The 17,899-nt window shown below is 37.0% G+C and overlaps 1 protein-coding gene across 1 annotated transcript in view; it reads right to left on the bottom strand.

Annotated features, from left to right (window-relative positions):
• Nucleotides 1-419: 419 nt before the first annotated feature.
• LOC120632539 (elongation factor-like GTPase 1) overlaps nt 420-17,899 on the bottom strand; it is a 160,641-nt gene continuing 143,161 nt past the window's right edge. The window contains exons 10-11 of the mRNA XM_039902371.1: nt 1,961-2,145; nt 420-1,194 (exon numbers count right to left, since the gene is read on the bottom strand). Coding sequence (XP_039758305.1) covers nt 1,006-1,194; nt 1,961-2,145 — 374 coding nt within the window. The 3' untranslated portion in view covers nt 420-1,005. The remainder of the gene's footprint in view (nt 1,195-1,960; nt 2,146-17,899) is intronic.

Here is a 17,899-nt window from a genome sequence, read left to right on the forward strand (position 1 = left end):
AAACTTACAGTGCAATATACTAGGTTACATAAAATTCATAATTCGTTTAAAGGAAATTGCATACAATTCTACAACAAACTACCAATTGACATCTTGGAGATCTCTTAAAAAGTTCAAAGTTTGTGTTAAACGTAAGCTTATAGAAAAGTCCTATTATAGTATAAAGGACTACGTTATCGATAAAAAAGCTTGGGTGTAAATTATTGCTCTAGGTTGCTCTTCTAATAATTTAAAACGACATTGTGAGATGGTGATAACAAAAAAAAAAAACACCCGGCTAAGTTTGTTGTGGGCTTCTTCTTAGACCAGGACGCGTTTGGAACCCTCGTAGCTTTAGTTTTAAGTTCACGAATGTGGTTATCGCCATCATCTCACTACCGTGTAATTCTTATGTACGCATCAAAAGTGCCACCTATAAATAAAGATAAAGATACTTGAATAAAGATATTTTTGACTTTTGACTACTTTTTTATCCATATTATAACCTTCTTTGTTATAAAGTGACTATAGTTACTGACTAATTTACGAAAAAACCAGAGCCAAAGTAAAAGAAAATTTAAATGGGAACTTCTAAAATAAAACAGCACCTAGCGAATCGTCAAAGAAACGGAAATAAATATGGAATTTTTTAAATATTTTGGTCCTAATTGGTTGATAGTTACAAACATTATAAAAAAACAAAAGGAGAACATCCGACTTTTTGCTATCCGCACAAAAGGTGCGGACTTGATCAACCTCAGGGCGTGATTTTATTCCATTTAAATCCAAATACTCCTAACCGCAGTTTCTGACGCACATATTGTCGGCCTGAGATTTTGAAAATTGACAAACCTTTTATGAAAGGTCCAAAGAGCTTTGATTGTACTAGCTCGACTACCAATCATTGTTAAACATTCTATTTGGGTTAGAAAATTCAATCAGTTTAAATATCACCATAATACGGACTTATGGCCTGAAGCATGAGTCTCGAAGTCCAACAATGGTGCTAAGCATGATAACCATTATTTATTTCTTCTTAGACAAGGTCCTCTGCTTCTCCCCATGCTGCACCAGGTGTTTGTCAGTAGCCAGGCCCTTCCTTGTCCTGACAGCATCCATGTAGGCTTTGGCTCGGTTCACACCGTCCCACTTCTCACCCCAGTGCAGATACTCCTCTTCTGTTCGCGGTCTCCAGAATGGATCGATGTCGATTACCTGATGTGAGATTGGTTTTTAAATTTTAAATAAAAGTGTTATGATGCAATTGGGATAACTTTGCCGTCATAAATCAAATATGGCGGAAATGTCTGATTTTTTTTAGGTATATGGAATTTGTTTGTTTATGGAATACATTTTTAATAGTGAAATATGATTAGTTGACTTTATTAATTTTATATTATATGTACTGATTTTCTAATTATTAATATGTATATATATATTTAGAGAGCTTTGCGTTCCGCCGCGCTCTAAGGATTCATATGTGAGTCAATTCCTCACAATGGTTGCCTGGAAGAAATCACTACAAGTGATAACTCCGCCTTGGTTACACAAATTTAATTACTTGTACCTTTGTTCTTTTAATAAAGTATTTTGATTGATTGATTGATTTTTTGTGTTTATCAAATTTTGCCAGCGAGCCTTTTTGCGTGGTTTTATTTTGCTAAGGGGACACTTTAATTAAATTTGATTACAAAAATTTTATCTAGACAAAAAGGTTTATACACGTATTACTGGGGTAGTTGAAGTTAATTTTTATTGTATTTAACCTATAAGGAAGTGGTTTCCACGACACAGGGAATCCTAGTGTGGAAATCACAGACTTTATCTGTATTCTTTGGCTTTCTTTTTATGTGTTTGTTTGAAAATAAATTGTTTTCCTCAAGGTGATCAATAAAAAAAATGAAAAAAAAAATACACTGGCAAATACAGACCGGAAAAAATGATTTTCTTTAATTTAAATTTAATTTAGTGCCACTATTACCTCCCAGTGACTGAACATCATCTGCGGCGCAGCGAGGCCGGACGTGTGCGTGCGCAGTTCGAGCGCGAACTTGAAGCTTTCGGCGACGGGCATTAGCGCCCGGACGCGGAATGACGCCGAGCCGCTCTGCAAGTCGCTGCCAACCACCCTGCCGGCTCGCTTGCCCAGCGCTGCGTACAGTTTACCTGCATCAAAATATTTTATATGTAATAAAATATTTTTTAAGTGAACACTTTTGTCGGCGATTAGAGCGCTTTTGGGTGAACAAAAATCAACGACAATCGTCACCGACCGTTTTCCATGAGCTATATGTATACTGTGTGTAGTTTTGGGTGAACAAAAAGCATGAAACTCGCGTCATCGCCACAGCACGCTATAATGTATACTGTATACCTACATAGCTATTGTTTTCACTTCTATCGACAGTTTCCAAAGACTGTTTCTTTTGTACGAGTTATGCTGAGAAGTGGTGATAGGCCAGTAGATAGGACTTCGAATTCACTTTCGGGGGCCGAGTTCGAATCTCAGCACGCACCTCTAATTTTTCTAAGTTATGTGCGTTTAAAGCAATTAAAATATCACTTGCAAGCAAGGAACGAACGGTGAAGGAAAAAAATCGTGAGGAAACCTGCGTGGCTAAATGTTCTCGATGTTCTCAAAGATGTGTGAAGTCAACCAATCCGAACTGGACCAGCGTGGTGGACTACGGCCTTAACCCCTTCTCATTGTGAATGGAGACCCGTGCCCTGTAGTGGGTCGGTAATGGGTTGATACGATGATGATGATATAAGTACTTTTCCATGTAGATATACCTACTCACACAGGATAGGAGCGGAAAATTACCGTTTCACAAGAAATCAAAGAAGTGGGAAGTGCTGGATTCGTTCCTTGACAGGGGCGACTTGGAAATTAATAATTTCTGCATTTTCTCTGGTTCTGTTGGGTACCTACTGGTAACTCTATCAGTATAGATCCGTCGCAAAGCAATTTAGCGTCCCGGTACGATGCCTGTATGCTGTGCCCATGAAAAAGGTGACTTTATGACATTTTGCCAAAAGTGAGTTTACTCCTTTAGCCAATGCAGACCCGTTCCCTGTAGTGGGCCTAAGTTAGGCTTTCACTGCAATCTCACATGGTAGTCTCTACGCGACAATGATTCGGAACGCTAACTCGCTATGCCGTGGTCAGGTTGTCAACGGTCCACGGTCAAAGCCTCCCGCTAGATCAGACCACAGAAAATTCAGATATTATAAATTCCCAAATTGTCCCCGCAAGGAATCGAATCTGGGACCTCCAATCCACAACCAACAACAACCTTGCAAACCACAGCGCTCACCTGCACCAGGGAAGGTCACCGGGGAAGATTGAAGTTAGCAATGCTCTCCTTATTTACAGGGAAGATATAAAAAAAAGTAATTAAAAGGATCATAGGTAATCAACAAGATAGATTAATATTACTAATGTGCAATGAACAAGAATAATGGTGTGGTTTACGATGATCTAGCGTAGATAATTTGTAAGGTCATTGAATGCATGGTGACCTAATCTGCTAATTGATTCTACCTGCCTGAGGTGACTTCATTTATATAACTAGTATTATTGATGAGGCACTATTTTTTTAAGTAATTTTGGAACAAGTCTTAAAATTTTATTACTCGGGAATTTTGCCATTACAAAATTCTCTCACTAACAGTTGATTGCCACGTTGGTCTAGTTGTTAGTACGTTCGAGTGAATCAAATACAAGGGTTCAATTATCGGGTATGATTTTTTTTAAATACTTATACGCCTTATTCGCCTATAAACAAAGGAACACATCGCATGGCATACAGTGGCGCCCATCATAATGTGCCTGTAAATTCACCGGCACCCACACCCTTGAGCATGGGCGTACCCAACTTCTGGTCTATGGGGAGCAAGTGAGATTTTTTTTTAAGATCCTACGCGGCTGTTTTGTGATTTTTTTAGAGGATGCACTATAATCGATAATGAAGCCAAAACTGAAATTTTGTTTTTAATTTTTCGGCATGTCTGTATCTTGGTCGAAATAGATTTTTAAAGAGAGTTCATACATTTTATGCGATATCTCCAGGAGGGGGCAGCTGAACCCATATGTAAATTATTAAACGTTAACACATCTAACTTTTCGGTCGACATTGCATTATCATCCCTTCCTCTTTTTTAAAACCACCAAAATATTGAGAAATTAAATTTAAAAGAAATATATTTATTCAACTACATGTCAGCCATTTTTAGTTTTTTGGCGCGAAACACTCGGCAATTCACCTATAACTAAACACAAGTCGGTCAGTAACAGATTGCAGAATTATTCATATTATACCGAAAACTCTTAATTCATTACGGAATTTGCGTCAAAGGTTCATCGACTGAAACTGTACGCCACCACGGCTATCAAATATCGCATCACAATACCTTTTACAAGAAGGAAATACGAAAAAAACTGGCAAGTGCGAGCAAGAATCACGCTCCGAGGGTTCCGTGCCTTGAAAATAGACTTTTTAAATTTGAGGTAAACGTAAATTAACTAATTAATTTTATTCGTCCGCTTCAAAACATTGAACCGCATTTATAACGATGGTAATAATTGCTGTACAAAGATTTTATAAATATTACAGTGTAGTTAGTTTTCTTTTAAAATTACTGTTTTGTATACAATACCTTTACCTGTCGTCCTAAATTGAGACCGACCACAATATTAAAATAGTACTGCTGTAAGAACCCATATCAACACTATTCAGATTTACTTTGGAGATTAAGGGGGACAAATGGTGTTTTAAATTTGCTAATTTGAACAAGTACATTTTTTAATTTATTACGATAACTTACGTTTAGAAAAAAGGACTATACAACTACAAAAAATGTCTCATGTGTAAGGAATAGCAGTTACTTCTATATACCGTTGTGGCAGATGGACAAAAGTGGTCTTTACACAAAACCTACCTTATGGGTTGATTTCATAATTAGAATAAGAATATAAATAAATAAAAATAAATAAATAAATATTTTTTTTTTTCAATTTCAGTATCGGAACCCTAAAAAGAACCTTAAAAAAGTTTGCTTCGTGATGCCATAATTTGACAAAATATTTTGTGAGCAGCGGCGTAGAAAAATTCTTTGGCTTTTTAAAGAGATTCGTCGTGGCCATTTTAAGATGAAAGGGGGCCTTCCGGTCACGGGCGTGCATCCGGTCGAATTCGTCACGTCCGCTGAGATGCAATGAGGCTCGGGAGAAGACTATTTGACAAACATATAATGGGAATTTGTGTTAGATTTGTTCTGATAAGACATGCGCAGGGCCAGAGTTAACCGAGGAAAGGACAAAATGTTATTATCTTCTAAAGATATAAAATATTATCTTATATAAGATGATATTCCTTACCTTTACTTCAATATACTGTCACATCTTTTATAATGGTTAATGTCATCTTTCATTAATTTGTCTTATAGTTATCCATAAATTATGTAGTTCTATCTAGTTAGTGTAAGAGGCCCTGCCGTACCTACTAACAACATGTAAAATAAATAAATAAATTGCTTCCCATTCTAAAGTGATAAGCCCAGCCCACCTTTTCCGAAAAGGAGTAGGTTCTCAATTCCTTCGTATATCTATACATAGATATTAATATTTATGTATTTGTTAGGGCTTACATTCCTTGTTAATGAACCGATTTAAATATTTTTTTGTTGGTTCAATTATTTGCATTTTAGTTTATTTGAATTGAAGACGTTTTTTTGGCATTTTTTTTGCATGTACCTAGTTCTTTCTTTGGGTCTTTTTTTCGTGTTTCAGATCTTTAACTTGTTTTGAACTAGATAAAAATCAACGCTTTGCTTTAATCGACTTTTAAATAGAGCTAATAACAGTGATCGTATCCAATTAATAGATCGAGAGATTAAATATTAAACAAACAACAGTGGTGTATAAAAACCGGCCGTAAGGTGTACTATTACAATCAACGTTTGTAGTTTCGGCACGCGTGCTTGTGGTGGCTATAAAAACAAATGATTTTGGCTGCTAGTAATTTGTGAAGAATGTGATCTATAAAGAAGGGAACACACGGATGAAACTTTCTATATAATTTATAATAAATGACGAAAAGAGTTATCGAGTCTACCGGTGATCCAAGCCAACGAATTAGTTTGGCCATCCAAAGGGGCAATGCTGCCAGCATCTTAGGAACTGTGCCTCGCTGCGGTGGTTTCGAGGACGTTTTAGATTTTATTTAGTTTTAAACAGTTTATTTTAGGTTATATTTATAAAAAAATTATTTTAAAGAATAAATAAATAGAAAATATATATATTATGATAAGCACAGAATAATACTAGGTATTAGATTTTGAATTATTATCTATTTTTATCGCTTTATAATTATAAATGACTATTACAATTAAAATATTAAGGAACAAGAAAAACCTCTGGTCAAATCAAAAATTAATTTAAATCTAGAAAGAACGATTCCGATGAAAACGAGACGAGGCAAAGAACCAATCCAAAGGGCTGGCGGCAGTGCCCTTTTGAATGGCCAAACTAATTCCGTAGGCGAAGGTAAATGCCAGCTCTAGGATACCCAGTAGACTCGATAATCTTTTTGATAACTCTTTAAAAAGATCGAGCCCCCGGGTCTCGCGACTACAGAGTATCTACACCAAAAGGCACAAAAATGGAACTCAAAAAAGGTTTACATATTTCCACCTCTTTTGCAGCTTTGGTGGCAGCCGCAACAACTATTGATGAGGAGTTCTGAATATGCTACTACTAGAATACTAGAATACAAGAATAGTAGGTAACTAGTAACAATTTCAACATGGCGTCATGCAGCCGCAATTATTATTTTATTTTCTTCAACTAAGCCCTAAGCCGTTGGCTGCAATCTCACCTGTTGGTATGTGATGATGCAATCTAAGATGGTAACAGGCGAACAAGTAATAGGAATGAAAGTTTTATAATTTGCATACTCTTAATCGTTTCAAAAATATGACTTCCAAACTTTTCGCAGCGGCCGACTGGCGCAGTGGACAGCGCCGTGCTTTCTGAGTCCAAGGTTGTGGACTCGATTCCCACAACTGGAAAATGTTTGTGTAATGAACATGAATGTTTTTCAGTGTCTTGGTGTATAACTGTATTTTAATTATTTATGTATATATGCATTAAAATATTCATCAGCCATATTAGTACCCATAACACAAGCTACGCTTACTTTGGGGCTAGATGGCGATATCTGTATTGTCGTAGTATATTTATCTATTTATTTATTTTCCCCGCTGGGGATCAAACCCGGGCCCACTCACTAAAACCACAGCGCTTACCACTATACCAGGACACACAAAAGAAAGTTGAGAACCTCGTCAAATTGAAGTCAGTTTAAAACAATGTAGCCCTAGCCTACCAGTTTTCTTTCAAATAGTCCGAACTTGTCGGTGACGTAAGCGTTGCTGCGTGCAATTTGAGCCGGAGAAGACCATTTCCTGCGGTTTCGTCCGGTAAATAATAAATTACAGCTATTGGGCTATCGCTGCTGAGGAGATGATCGTGGACCGCATTCTTTAATGGCCTCGAGAAAGCTAGTATTTTTCCTATCAACTAAATATCATTTACATGTGGTAGCCCATTCGCATTGGAGAAACGTGCTGGGTAAATGCTATAAAACCTTCGCTCTTTTAAGTTCCTACGCTTATTGTGGTAAATTCATGGGCTCACAATCGGTAAGTAATAATAATAATAATAATAAATATTTAGTAGAAACATTACTTTTGAAAGTGCTCAATTATATAAAAAACTACATAAAAATCTTAAAGAGTGCAAAAACATACACACCTTCAAAAAATTACTAAAATACCATTTTCAGAATAAACTTTACATTTTAAAAATAAAACTTATTTCCTATCTAAGAAATAAAGAAATTAAATACCAAACTAAATAACCAAGTAGCAGTTTCAGTTGTCACATCTAGTTGTGGATCCATGTAGTGCAGTGACACAGCCGAGGCTCGCGTCAGCAGTTGACCGTCGATATGATTTTGATACGATGGTGCTTCAAAACTACCCACTTACAATTTACAATTTATTTATTTATTGTACATTCGAAGATGCAATTTTATATAATTACCCAAGTTTTGTAAATTAGCATGTAAGTTCCATTTAAGTGAAAATTCCTTTATGGAACAATAAATATCTTAAACCAGAGAAATATTTATTAACCACAATAAATAAATTACAACATAATACAACAAGAGGATAGAGAAAAAGAAAAAATATATAATAATTTAGGCGTATGTTGCTTCGTTGTGGTCAACGGGTCACCTACTCAGCTCTGTGCCGCCGCACCATGGCAGTAAACCAAGGAATACTACAACGCTGATTTTCAGTAGGGACCAAAGGTGCCGGCATATCAAAATCCAGTGGTCACAACCCCTCCTCTTTACGTGGATGCGGGCAGCAGCATTCTCGTCCTACCACCATACCATCTACTGCGAAAATCAACCTGTCTGCTCAGCGTGGTGTTTATGGGCAAAACTTCTCGTTGGGTGAAGCCTTTAGTCCAGCAGTGCACTGTTATTTTATAGGCTAGATACTGCGCAGTGTACGATAATCTTGGGAGCTGAGCGGATGTCCTCGGAACAGTAAGCCTCCGTTATCAGCGGACAAGGACATATAGGTCAGCCGGAACGGTCTCTACGTCCTGCACGAATATGGCTCTCATTAGTTATCTCTCATATACAGAATTAAACAGAAAACGAACGCGGCAAAAAGTCGTAACTTCAAATATTTACCAGCTAGGAATTGGAATAATTATTACTTACTCGTTATTATTCCTAAAATGTGATAATATTCGTTAAAGGCTGCAATGAGAGTGCCGTGGTGGGTTTATGCTCAAGACTGGTCTTAGGAGAAGAAAGGTCTGTGCTAAGCAGTCGAACGTTAAAATTCAAAAGAGATTTGTTTTAAGTTCTCCTTGATAGGGACGTTTGAAACTTGAAGTCGATCCGTTTGTATTGACTTTACCACCGGTTCTAAAGAAGCCGGCAAGAAACTCAGCGGTTGCTCTTTTTCAACATCAAGATGTAAAATTAAACAATGATTTTCCTACCTTGCGGGAGCGGAGCGGACTGCTTTCAATATATCAACGTTGATGTAAAAATAAATGTTTGAACACATTGTTCAAACTTATGATAGGATGATGACGGTGAATCTGGGATTGCGCGAATCGAATCTGGAGTTCTTGCTTTCATACAGATTCCTATAGTCCGCTGTTACTCCCGTTAAGTTGGTAAGTACTAAGTAGGTATAATGTAGGTCGTAGTCAATAATAAAAACACTGATTTTTTAAATTAACTAATTTTCACCTGTGTCTTCGTCTGCTAGGCATCTAAGAATTGACAGTAGTTGAATATTATAGAACAAAAGAGATCATCCTAGGTTCTTGAATGCCTATTCATCCACGTTGAATTATTTTGTAGGTAATTTCTTCAAAAACTTATCGGGATGAAATATAGCCATATAGTTGTCCACTGGTCAACCGGGGGTCGGTTCGATCCCCGGAACGCTACTAACTTTTGAAGCTATGTGCGTTTTTAATGTAGGCAATTATAATAGGAATAACATGTTTTAACCATGGGAGAAAACATCGTGACGTAACCTGAAGACCTACCATAATGTTTTAAAGGCGTGTGAACTCTACCAATCCGCACTTGAGCAGTGTGGTAGACCACGGCCATTGTGATGTGATGCAGTAACAGACATCCAAACTTACAAATACTATATCTATCCAAATAAATAAAATTATGCTTTTTTATTGTCAAAATAACAATTTACTAAATGCCTACGCAATTATTCACTAATAAAAAAACTATTTTTAGATATTTTTTGTGTCTGTGTGTTTCTTTCAAAAAGGCTAAATTGATTCTGAAGGGAATTTCAAAGACATGGTGAAGGATTGCACAGGAAAGTATCTACCTAACATAGGCTTCTTTTTATTTCGGCAATTTGGATAATGAGATCTTCAAAGACGGTAAGAGAGTCCCATATTTTTTAAATTAGCATCATATAACTTAGAAGCTAGGTTCCTTCGAGGTTTTGTTATTATTTTGCTAAGAGTTCATCAACAATCTACGTGGTGAAACGGGGGTTGGAAGCTTATTGTCCTGTGTCTTTTTTATAGTTGGGGTTTTCAAATTCGCATAATTTGAAATAAAATATCTCGAAAAGCGATTTCTGAAACCCGAAAACCCAAGAGTTGAGATGAGTTTTAATTGGGTAAATTTTACGTATTAAAAATGTACGCGGACGAAGTCGCGGTGTACCGCTAGTTTAAAACATAACGTTCAAAATAATAAATTATTACTGGTAATTGCTTTTTCGGTGATAGCGGTATCAGCGAAATGTAACCCTTTTCCGGTAGGTAAATACCTATTGAGCAATTAATTTCACTTACGCGATTTCTGCATAGGCAATTTCTTCATGCCAGGATATTTGTAATTTAATATTAAGTACACAGATTTACTATCTGTTATGAAACTATTATGGCAAGTAGATATACTGTCCTATACCTTTTAAAAGTACTGCGACTATAATTAGGGCTGCAACCTTCCATTTATGGATAATGAATAAATCTAATTAAAGAAGCTTAAGTATAGAAAATTTCTCAATTAAACATAAGAAAGAAGAAGCACTGCTATAAAAAATATTGTAAAATAAAAACACATTGTAGGAATATAATATATGACTGTGGAAATAAAACAAAATAAAGCCAAAAAAATACATTCTTCTTCGTCGAAACCTAACCAACGGATCAAGCAGGTGGGGTAAAGTAGTGGGCGATTGACAACCCTGACGGATTCAAAAAAATAGTGGTCGATTTTAAATGAAACTCAAGGTTAAATATATAGGTATAATAAGTAGCATAAATCAGTTTTGTGCTTAGGCGATATAATTATATATCTGCTTTTTCGATGCAGAGTATTACAGATAATATGCTGTAATTATTAACAATGATAGTTGTATCAATATCAAAGTCGTTTCAATTTTAATCACATTTCAATCTTAACATATTTTTAACCACAGTTTGTTGTAAAATATTGATTTATCGATTTAAAAAATCTAAGTCAATATTTTGTGCGCCGTTGCGATTTCAGTTTAAAATTTTAAAGTTCTCATAAAGTTATGACGTGTTTGTACTAGGAAAGTATAAGCTAATGCGAGTTCGTTATAGGAAACCTTATTTTAAAAACCCACTCAGTCCATACATCTCACTGGACTCCGATGTCGTCAAGTCCTTGGGCTCAACTCCAGCTGGCGAGCTTCGCGCTGGCCCCATCACGCAAGGCTGTGACAACCTTTAAGTTGGTTATCAGCTACGTTCCTTTCGAAAAAGATACACTTCAGTCTTGTTCAGAGACTCAGACGGCACCAAGATGCCTCCTGATGATGATGATGGTTTTTATAAGAATCAGTAGCATTGGACTAAGATAGTCTAGACTGATTCTTATAAAACGTCAGAAACAAAACGAAGATAACAAAATTAATTTATCAAAAAAACATGTCGGTATATACAGTCCACTATTTATGCGACCTTCAGCTACTGGCATCGATTTACTGTGACGAGGATCAAATAATGTACGTACCTACGCACCGCAAACATCCGTCGGTTGAGAAAAACATCTTATAATAAGCTTAGCAGCTCCGGTTGGCGTAACGGACCGGCAAATAAATGCGATCAACGCGGAAGTATAACACAATTTAATGAAAATGCCGTACGATCGATATTTTCTATCGATGTGCTGTAGCTGTTAGCTATGAGGTATTGAACGGGAAATGGGGCTACGTCTAGGCTGTTCTGAAGTGAAAACTATTTGTTTCCTGTTTTCGCACAACTTTTAGAATTTAGGATTTGTTTCAAGAAATTGTCAGTACAAGCCAAGAGTTTAGAAATTGGCTAAAAGTTCATCCCGTTCGTCCTTGATATCGTCTGTAACTTAGTGGAGCACAGCTCAAATCTCTGAAATTTCGTTTTTAATACTCGGGGCACAGCTTTTTTCATCGCTCGTTGATTAACTAAGCTTTTTCGTCTGGCTTCCATGTTTCACTGAATGCGCGTTTATTGAGTACAGTTTACAGAAAAATAAAACGCATCAAAGAACATATCTTAGTTCTATATCGCTGTCTACGAGGATATCTGTGCCCAGCAGTGGGGTATCTAATGATGATATCGAAGTAAGAAGAAAATTCATAATTAACAGTGCGACTTATTAATAAGCGGATGATGATAACGAATTGTGGTGGATAAAGTGTGATGAATTGCACAATTTTTAATTACAAACATTTTTTTTCCATATTGGCTAAATTATCGTGGTTCATCATCATCAACCCATTCAAAATTAAAAAAAAATTCAAAATTCAAAATTCATTTATTTCAAGTAGGCCTAATATAAGCACTTTTGAAACGTCAAGTCTGTCTGTGTGTAGTGTCTCTACCACCGGTTCGGAAGGCAGATTCTACCGAGAAGAAGCCGGCAAGAAACTCAGCAGTTGCTCTTTTCCAACATTAACAATTTACATTTTACATTTCAAAATTCATTTTTCTATCTTGTGAGAAATGAAAGCGGAGCCGGATGCTTCCAAGCAACCTTGTCATTAAGAAATTCATCAATTGAATAATAACCTCGCTGTAATAAATGTGTTTTAACACATTCTTTAAACTTATGCATTGGTAGGTCAAAAATTACCTTAGAAATCATATTATAATAGCGTATACTCAGTCCCACAAATGACTTCTGCACCTTTCGCAGACGATATGCAGATGTCACTAATTTATGACCATTTCTTGTAAGTCAACTGTTTATATCCACTTTACCGGCATACTACCGCTTGCTGGGATTCGAACTCGGCCTCCCTAGAGTGAATACGATGTCCTACCCAATGGGCTCTCACCGCTTCTAAGGTGGTGTTCTGTATAAGGTGGTTACTCCAAACTTAAAACAAAAATCATGACGGTACAAACTGGCACCGGTCTAAAAAGACGCCGACAACAAGCTTAGCTTATAATTCAAGGTTAAATATAGAATCTAGCAGCTAACCTAGAAAACGGCAAAAACTCGTATTCCAAAGCGACGCGTCGTTGCGGCGACAATTCCAGAAATATTTTCAGCTGAATGGGCCGAGCTAAGGTGTTATTATCGAATCTCCACGAGATCGGATTTCGTTTTTATGTTATTCGTTATCGTGACGGGAAACGATCGACGGGAAGGGAGAAAAACGTAATAGCCGCTTTTTGCTGTCGCCTCGCCGGTGACAAATTGCACGCAATCTGAGTTTCCGATTTGACGGAACTAACCTGTTGGATGTTGGGGTTTTGACACTGAGTTTTCCATATGCTTTTACTTCAGTTTATTTTATACGTCACGTTAATAATGTATCTGTTTTATTTTCTCTATAGAAATAGACAAAGACAATATAGTTACATATAATAAGTCATAAACGCAATGTTTTTTTTTATATACTTAATCTAGAACTCTAAATAAAGTTTATTATTATTATTATTATTATAGTTAAGCACCATTTACTTGTTTGTTAATCGATTTTATTTTTTCTCTTTTTGTTACTTATTGTTGCCAATGCACATTGTCTGACGCCTGCAAAGTAAGAAACATGAAACTTATGGTGTAGTTGCCTCTTTGGGAGTCAAATGACTTGGCTTATACTAACTATTATAATTTCTGTAAGAAATGCCGTGGGCATCATAAACATCATTCCAATCAAAGTTCGTCTTCTGCTGCAAAATGGGTTTTCCACACGCTGCCGTTTTGTGACGCTTGTATCCAGCTACTTTCTACGACTCGCTTTATGTCGTATTTTCATCTTGAAGAGTCTTACCAACTCTACGCTTTTTGATGCGGAGTAACTTCGCCATCATTTTGTGACACCCACGTCTAAAGAGCTCCGAGTTATGTCCTCCCCCAAATGCCATTTCAAACCTCCTGAGATATGTTCTTAACTATGGCTCTTCTATCGGATCTCAAAATATCTGATTCGATCACGTCGGAATATTTCATGCATAGCCCTTCCCATTACCGGCTGAGAATGCAATCACAGCTAAAAGGTATCATGGAAGGTAGGCAGTGGCTTGCACTTCATTAATGCACAAAAACACTGCCCTCCTACCCTAAAATATTTGTATAACTCATAAATGCGAAGGATTTTCCCATTTTATGGCATCTTCCTTCTTTATGCATACCCTGTTCGAAAACCCTGTGCACGCCATTGAAGGCAGGTAATTAGCAAAGCTACAATGCCAGCAGTAACCAGACGCGGTCTTCAGTAAAGAATAATTTCAAATAGTTATATTACAAATGCGTAAGTGTGTCTGTTTGTTTATTTGTTATGTTCGGTCCAATCAACAACTGCACCAATCTTAAAGAAATTTGGCACATCCATAGCTAAATTAGAAAACCAAGTCGACGGCGCAACACGTGCTTTGTTGCGTGTTAGTTTTCTGCAAAATGGAACTATGACGTTACATTGATAGGTACCTACTTTAGAAAAGGCGACGTCTAATCAGATTAGAAACTTATTTGAGCCAACATTATTGTATGCATTACAGTTAATTCAGTTGACATCAGTAAGAGGTTACCTATTGAATTTATTTATAGAAATAAGATACGTAATTGTATGAATCCACGAGGCTTGCAGTTCAATCTGTTTATGATTGGCGGTGATTATTGTTAATCTATTTTGGGGTTATCAATGGCGTCCCACTTTGGAGGTCACACGTGGGTGATCCCTGCACGTGGATCGTACCGACAACCACTGTGTCTTGAGACTTGGTAAAATCGGAACGGTTAGGTTATTACTGAACCTCCTAACGTGGAAATAATGAACTGTCGGCCAACCTCCAGAAGTGTAGAGACAAACAGAAAAACGAGGATTTAATCGGAGGGTATAGTGTTCGTTACTTGATTACGCATTCCCCGCCTGTGGGCCCTTTAGCCACTAGTAAACTAGTATTGGTCCTTAAATTTTAAAGTAGTAGAGCTTTTCGTAGCAGAGCTCCTGGAAGAGCGTCCTGGGAAGAACTACCGCCACGCTTAATTTTGCCGTCAAAAAGCATTGCTGCGTTTTGAGATTTGACCTCTTTGCTCCAATGTGAGTTGGAGTTGATTATCCGGTACCAACACAGACAAAAGTACAAGGACTCACGAATTTTATTCGATATATAACGTCACGTCTTTATTAACTTAACTGTTCTATCTCAATATACAATAATTAAAAGATTTCGTTAAGAAATAGTTTCATTTCGTTATACCTCTTTTAAAATTTCGGCATCGCTTTTAACTTTAACCGTAAGCTTACTTGTACCCTTATTGTGCTGTTGTATTTGTATCTCTGTAAATTTCGCTCTGTGGTGTTCAATAAAAGTGTATTCTTATATATATATTATAAATATGTAATAATGTATGTAATGTATATAATATATATATGTATTATAAATATTCATCTACTGTACCTACTCATCACCATCTTCATCGTCATCATCACTTCAATCAATTTACATCCACTGCTGGACATAAATCTTTTGTGGTGCGTTCCAAAATCCATGATCCTGAGCAGCTTGTGTCCATTAACTCCCAGCAACTCTTTGATGTCGTCTGTCCACCTCGTTAGGGGTGTACCAACGCTGCGTTTACCGGTGCGGGGTCGCCATTCCAACACCTTACGCACTCATATGTACTTTTTTTTTTTTTAATGGTTCAAATGAAATTGTCACAAATTTTCGTGAGCATGGCGAGTTCGCATGTAGGTATACCTATATTTATTGTATGAATAGTTAACCACTTAATATGAATGTTTACATTTCAAAAAAAGTTCGCACGTTAAGTGATGGTTTAACCTGAAGTTCATATTTTCACATCCATCAGAACTGCGAACATGGTAAACGAGATGAATGGTTGAGAATTGTCTGATTTTCAAGTGCGGTATCGCAGACTTACGGTCAGACACACGTAAATAATTCAGAAAATGTATAAATTACAAATTAAAAATAAACCCAGACTTTCGATATAGTGCACATAATTCTACTAGTCAAGCTCTTTCATTTGATAATCATATCGAGGGAGTTGTAAAATAAGAAATTTAATACGCCATTTTGTGTGGTGGCCTTCGCCATCTTGGGTTTGAAATTTGTCACTGTATTCGACTTGCCAAGCCCTTTCATTTGATACCCATACTGAGGGAGTAGCCCCTTCTCATTGTGGTAGGAGACCCGTGCCCTGTAGTGGCCCGGTAATTGGTTGATATGATGATGATGATGATTGAGGGAGTTGTGAAAAATATCGTCGTCGTTTTTCCGTCGGTGGTTAAAAATTTAATTATTTCAAGTGCCTACTTGAGGTTAATGAATTTTATGTAGGTATTTGTTATTTATAGCGGCGATAGCCACGCACCTCTCATATTTCGGAGTTATAGGCGTTTTCGTTTTGTACGTGTGTAGTTTACTAATCCGCATTTGGCCAGCATGGTACACATCCACAGCCTATTGATAATACTTACTAATATTGAAAGAGCGGGGACCTCCATTTAAAGGCGTTTACAAGCGCTTTTAACTGTACTACAAAGCCTTTTGGCCGTGACGAGTGAGATTCACGAGAAGACGAGTCGGCATTTGTAGGAATCTTGTGCTTGATTGCAAGTTTTGCATGCCTTCGTTTGACTTTCGCAATAGGCGTTCATGTGTACGGGAGCTATGGTACGCGAGCTATATGGTCAACGGTAACAATAGCAAGATTTTTTTCCGAGCGGCCGTTTGTGCTCGGGGACCGAGGTACGAGGATCTTTGGAAGTTGTATCATCTCATTATTTGAGAACACATCGCTAGCGACAGCTACATCCAGGATCTTTGTGGCGCCATCTAGTAGCATAATGTGGCGACCGCCACATATTCTGTTCCAAATTTGCCTGGTCTGGTGTCTGTGCTCATTTTACACGTGGCGTTCTTACACGTTTCTATCGGTGAAGTATCTTTGCTCTCTTATGATAACTCTGGCTTCCGCATTACGTTATTAGATTTTACGTCGCAGGGGGTATTTACTTTTACTGAATAGTTTGATCATTTATTTAATGAGCACTAGCTGATTCACTCGCAAGGATGACCTATTATTACCGAAGCCCTTTTCGAGAAAGATTTTCTATTGAATAGGTGGAAATTTAAATAACATCAATTTAGTAATTTTACAGCAATTTCCTGTTTGATATTTATATACCTCGTTAGTCAAATACTGAAAAAAAATATAGTTTCAGTTATGTTTTACTTTGATTAAGAAAAAGTCATTAGTCACTAACTGTCACTACCAACGCTTCGTTGGTCTAGTGATCAGCGTGTTCTATCTACTTTCGATCTAGAAATTGTAGGTATTGCTAGATTCCAGTTTTAGCCTTCGAACTCTCATTGGAGCAGTGTGACGGGTCGAAGCTCTAAATTCTATTAGAGGATGCCAGTGCCACGTAGGTGGGACATTAATAGCTATGATATTATAGGATGATGATAATGAAGATGCATGATACTCCAAACTCAAAGACTTTCTTGAATAAATCCAATACTTGATTAAAGGCTATTCATATTTTTCTCTTATTGTGAGGTGATAGTGGCTACAACGTTCGTTCGTTCGTAATACGGCCGCAACGGCTTAAGTATCCAACTAACAGTCCACTACTGCGTTCCCGGAAAAAACCCCTACGAGGTTTATATCAAATTATTAATCTAACTGTAGACTTTACTATGTATCTCTAACTCCAAAAACATGAGACCTTCAAACGATCCGCCAATCAACTTTACCTTTTTAGGTATAGATTTCCGGAATAAATATTAGTTAGTTTAGCAAACGGTGTGCTTTTAATTATTGGTTACTGAACAAGTACTTAACACAAGGAA

Source organism: Pararge aegeria, chromosome 20 (assembly GCF_905163445.1).
Source record: "Pararge aegeria chromosome 20, ilParAegt1.1, whole genome shotgun sequence".
Classification (NCBI taxonomy): domain Eukaryota; kingdom Metazoa; phylum Arthropoda; class Insecta; order Lepidoptera; family Nymphalidae; genus Pararge; species Pararge aegeria.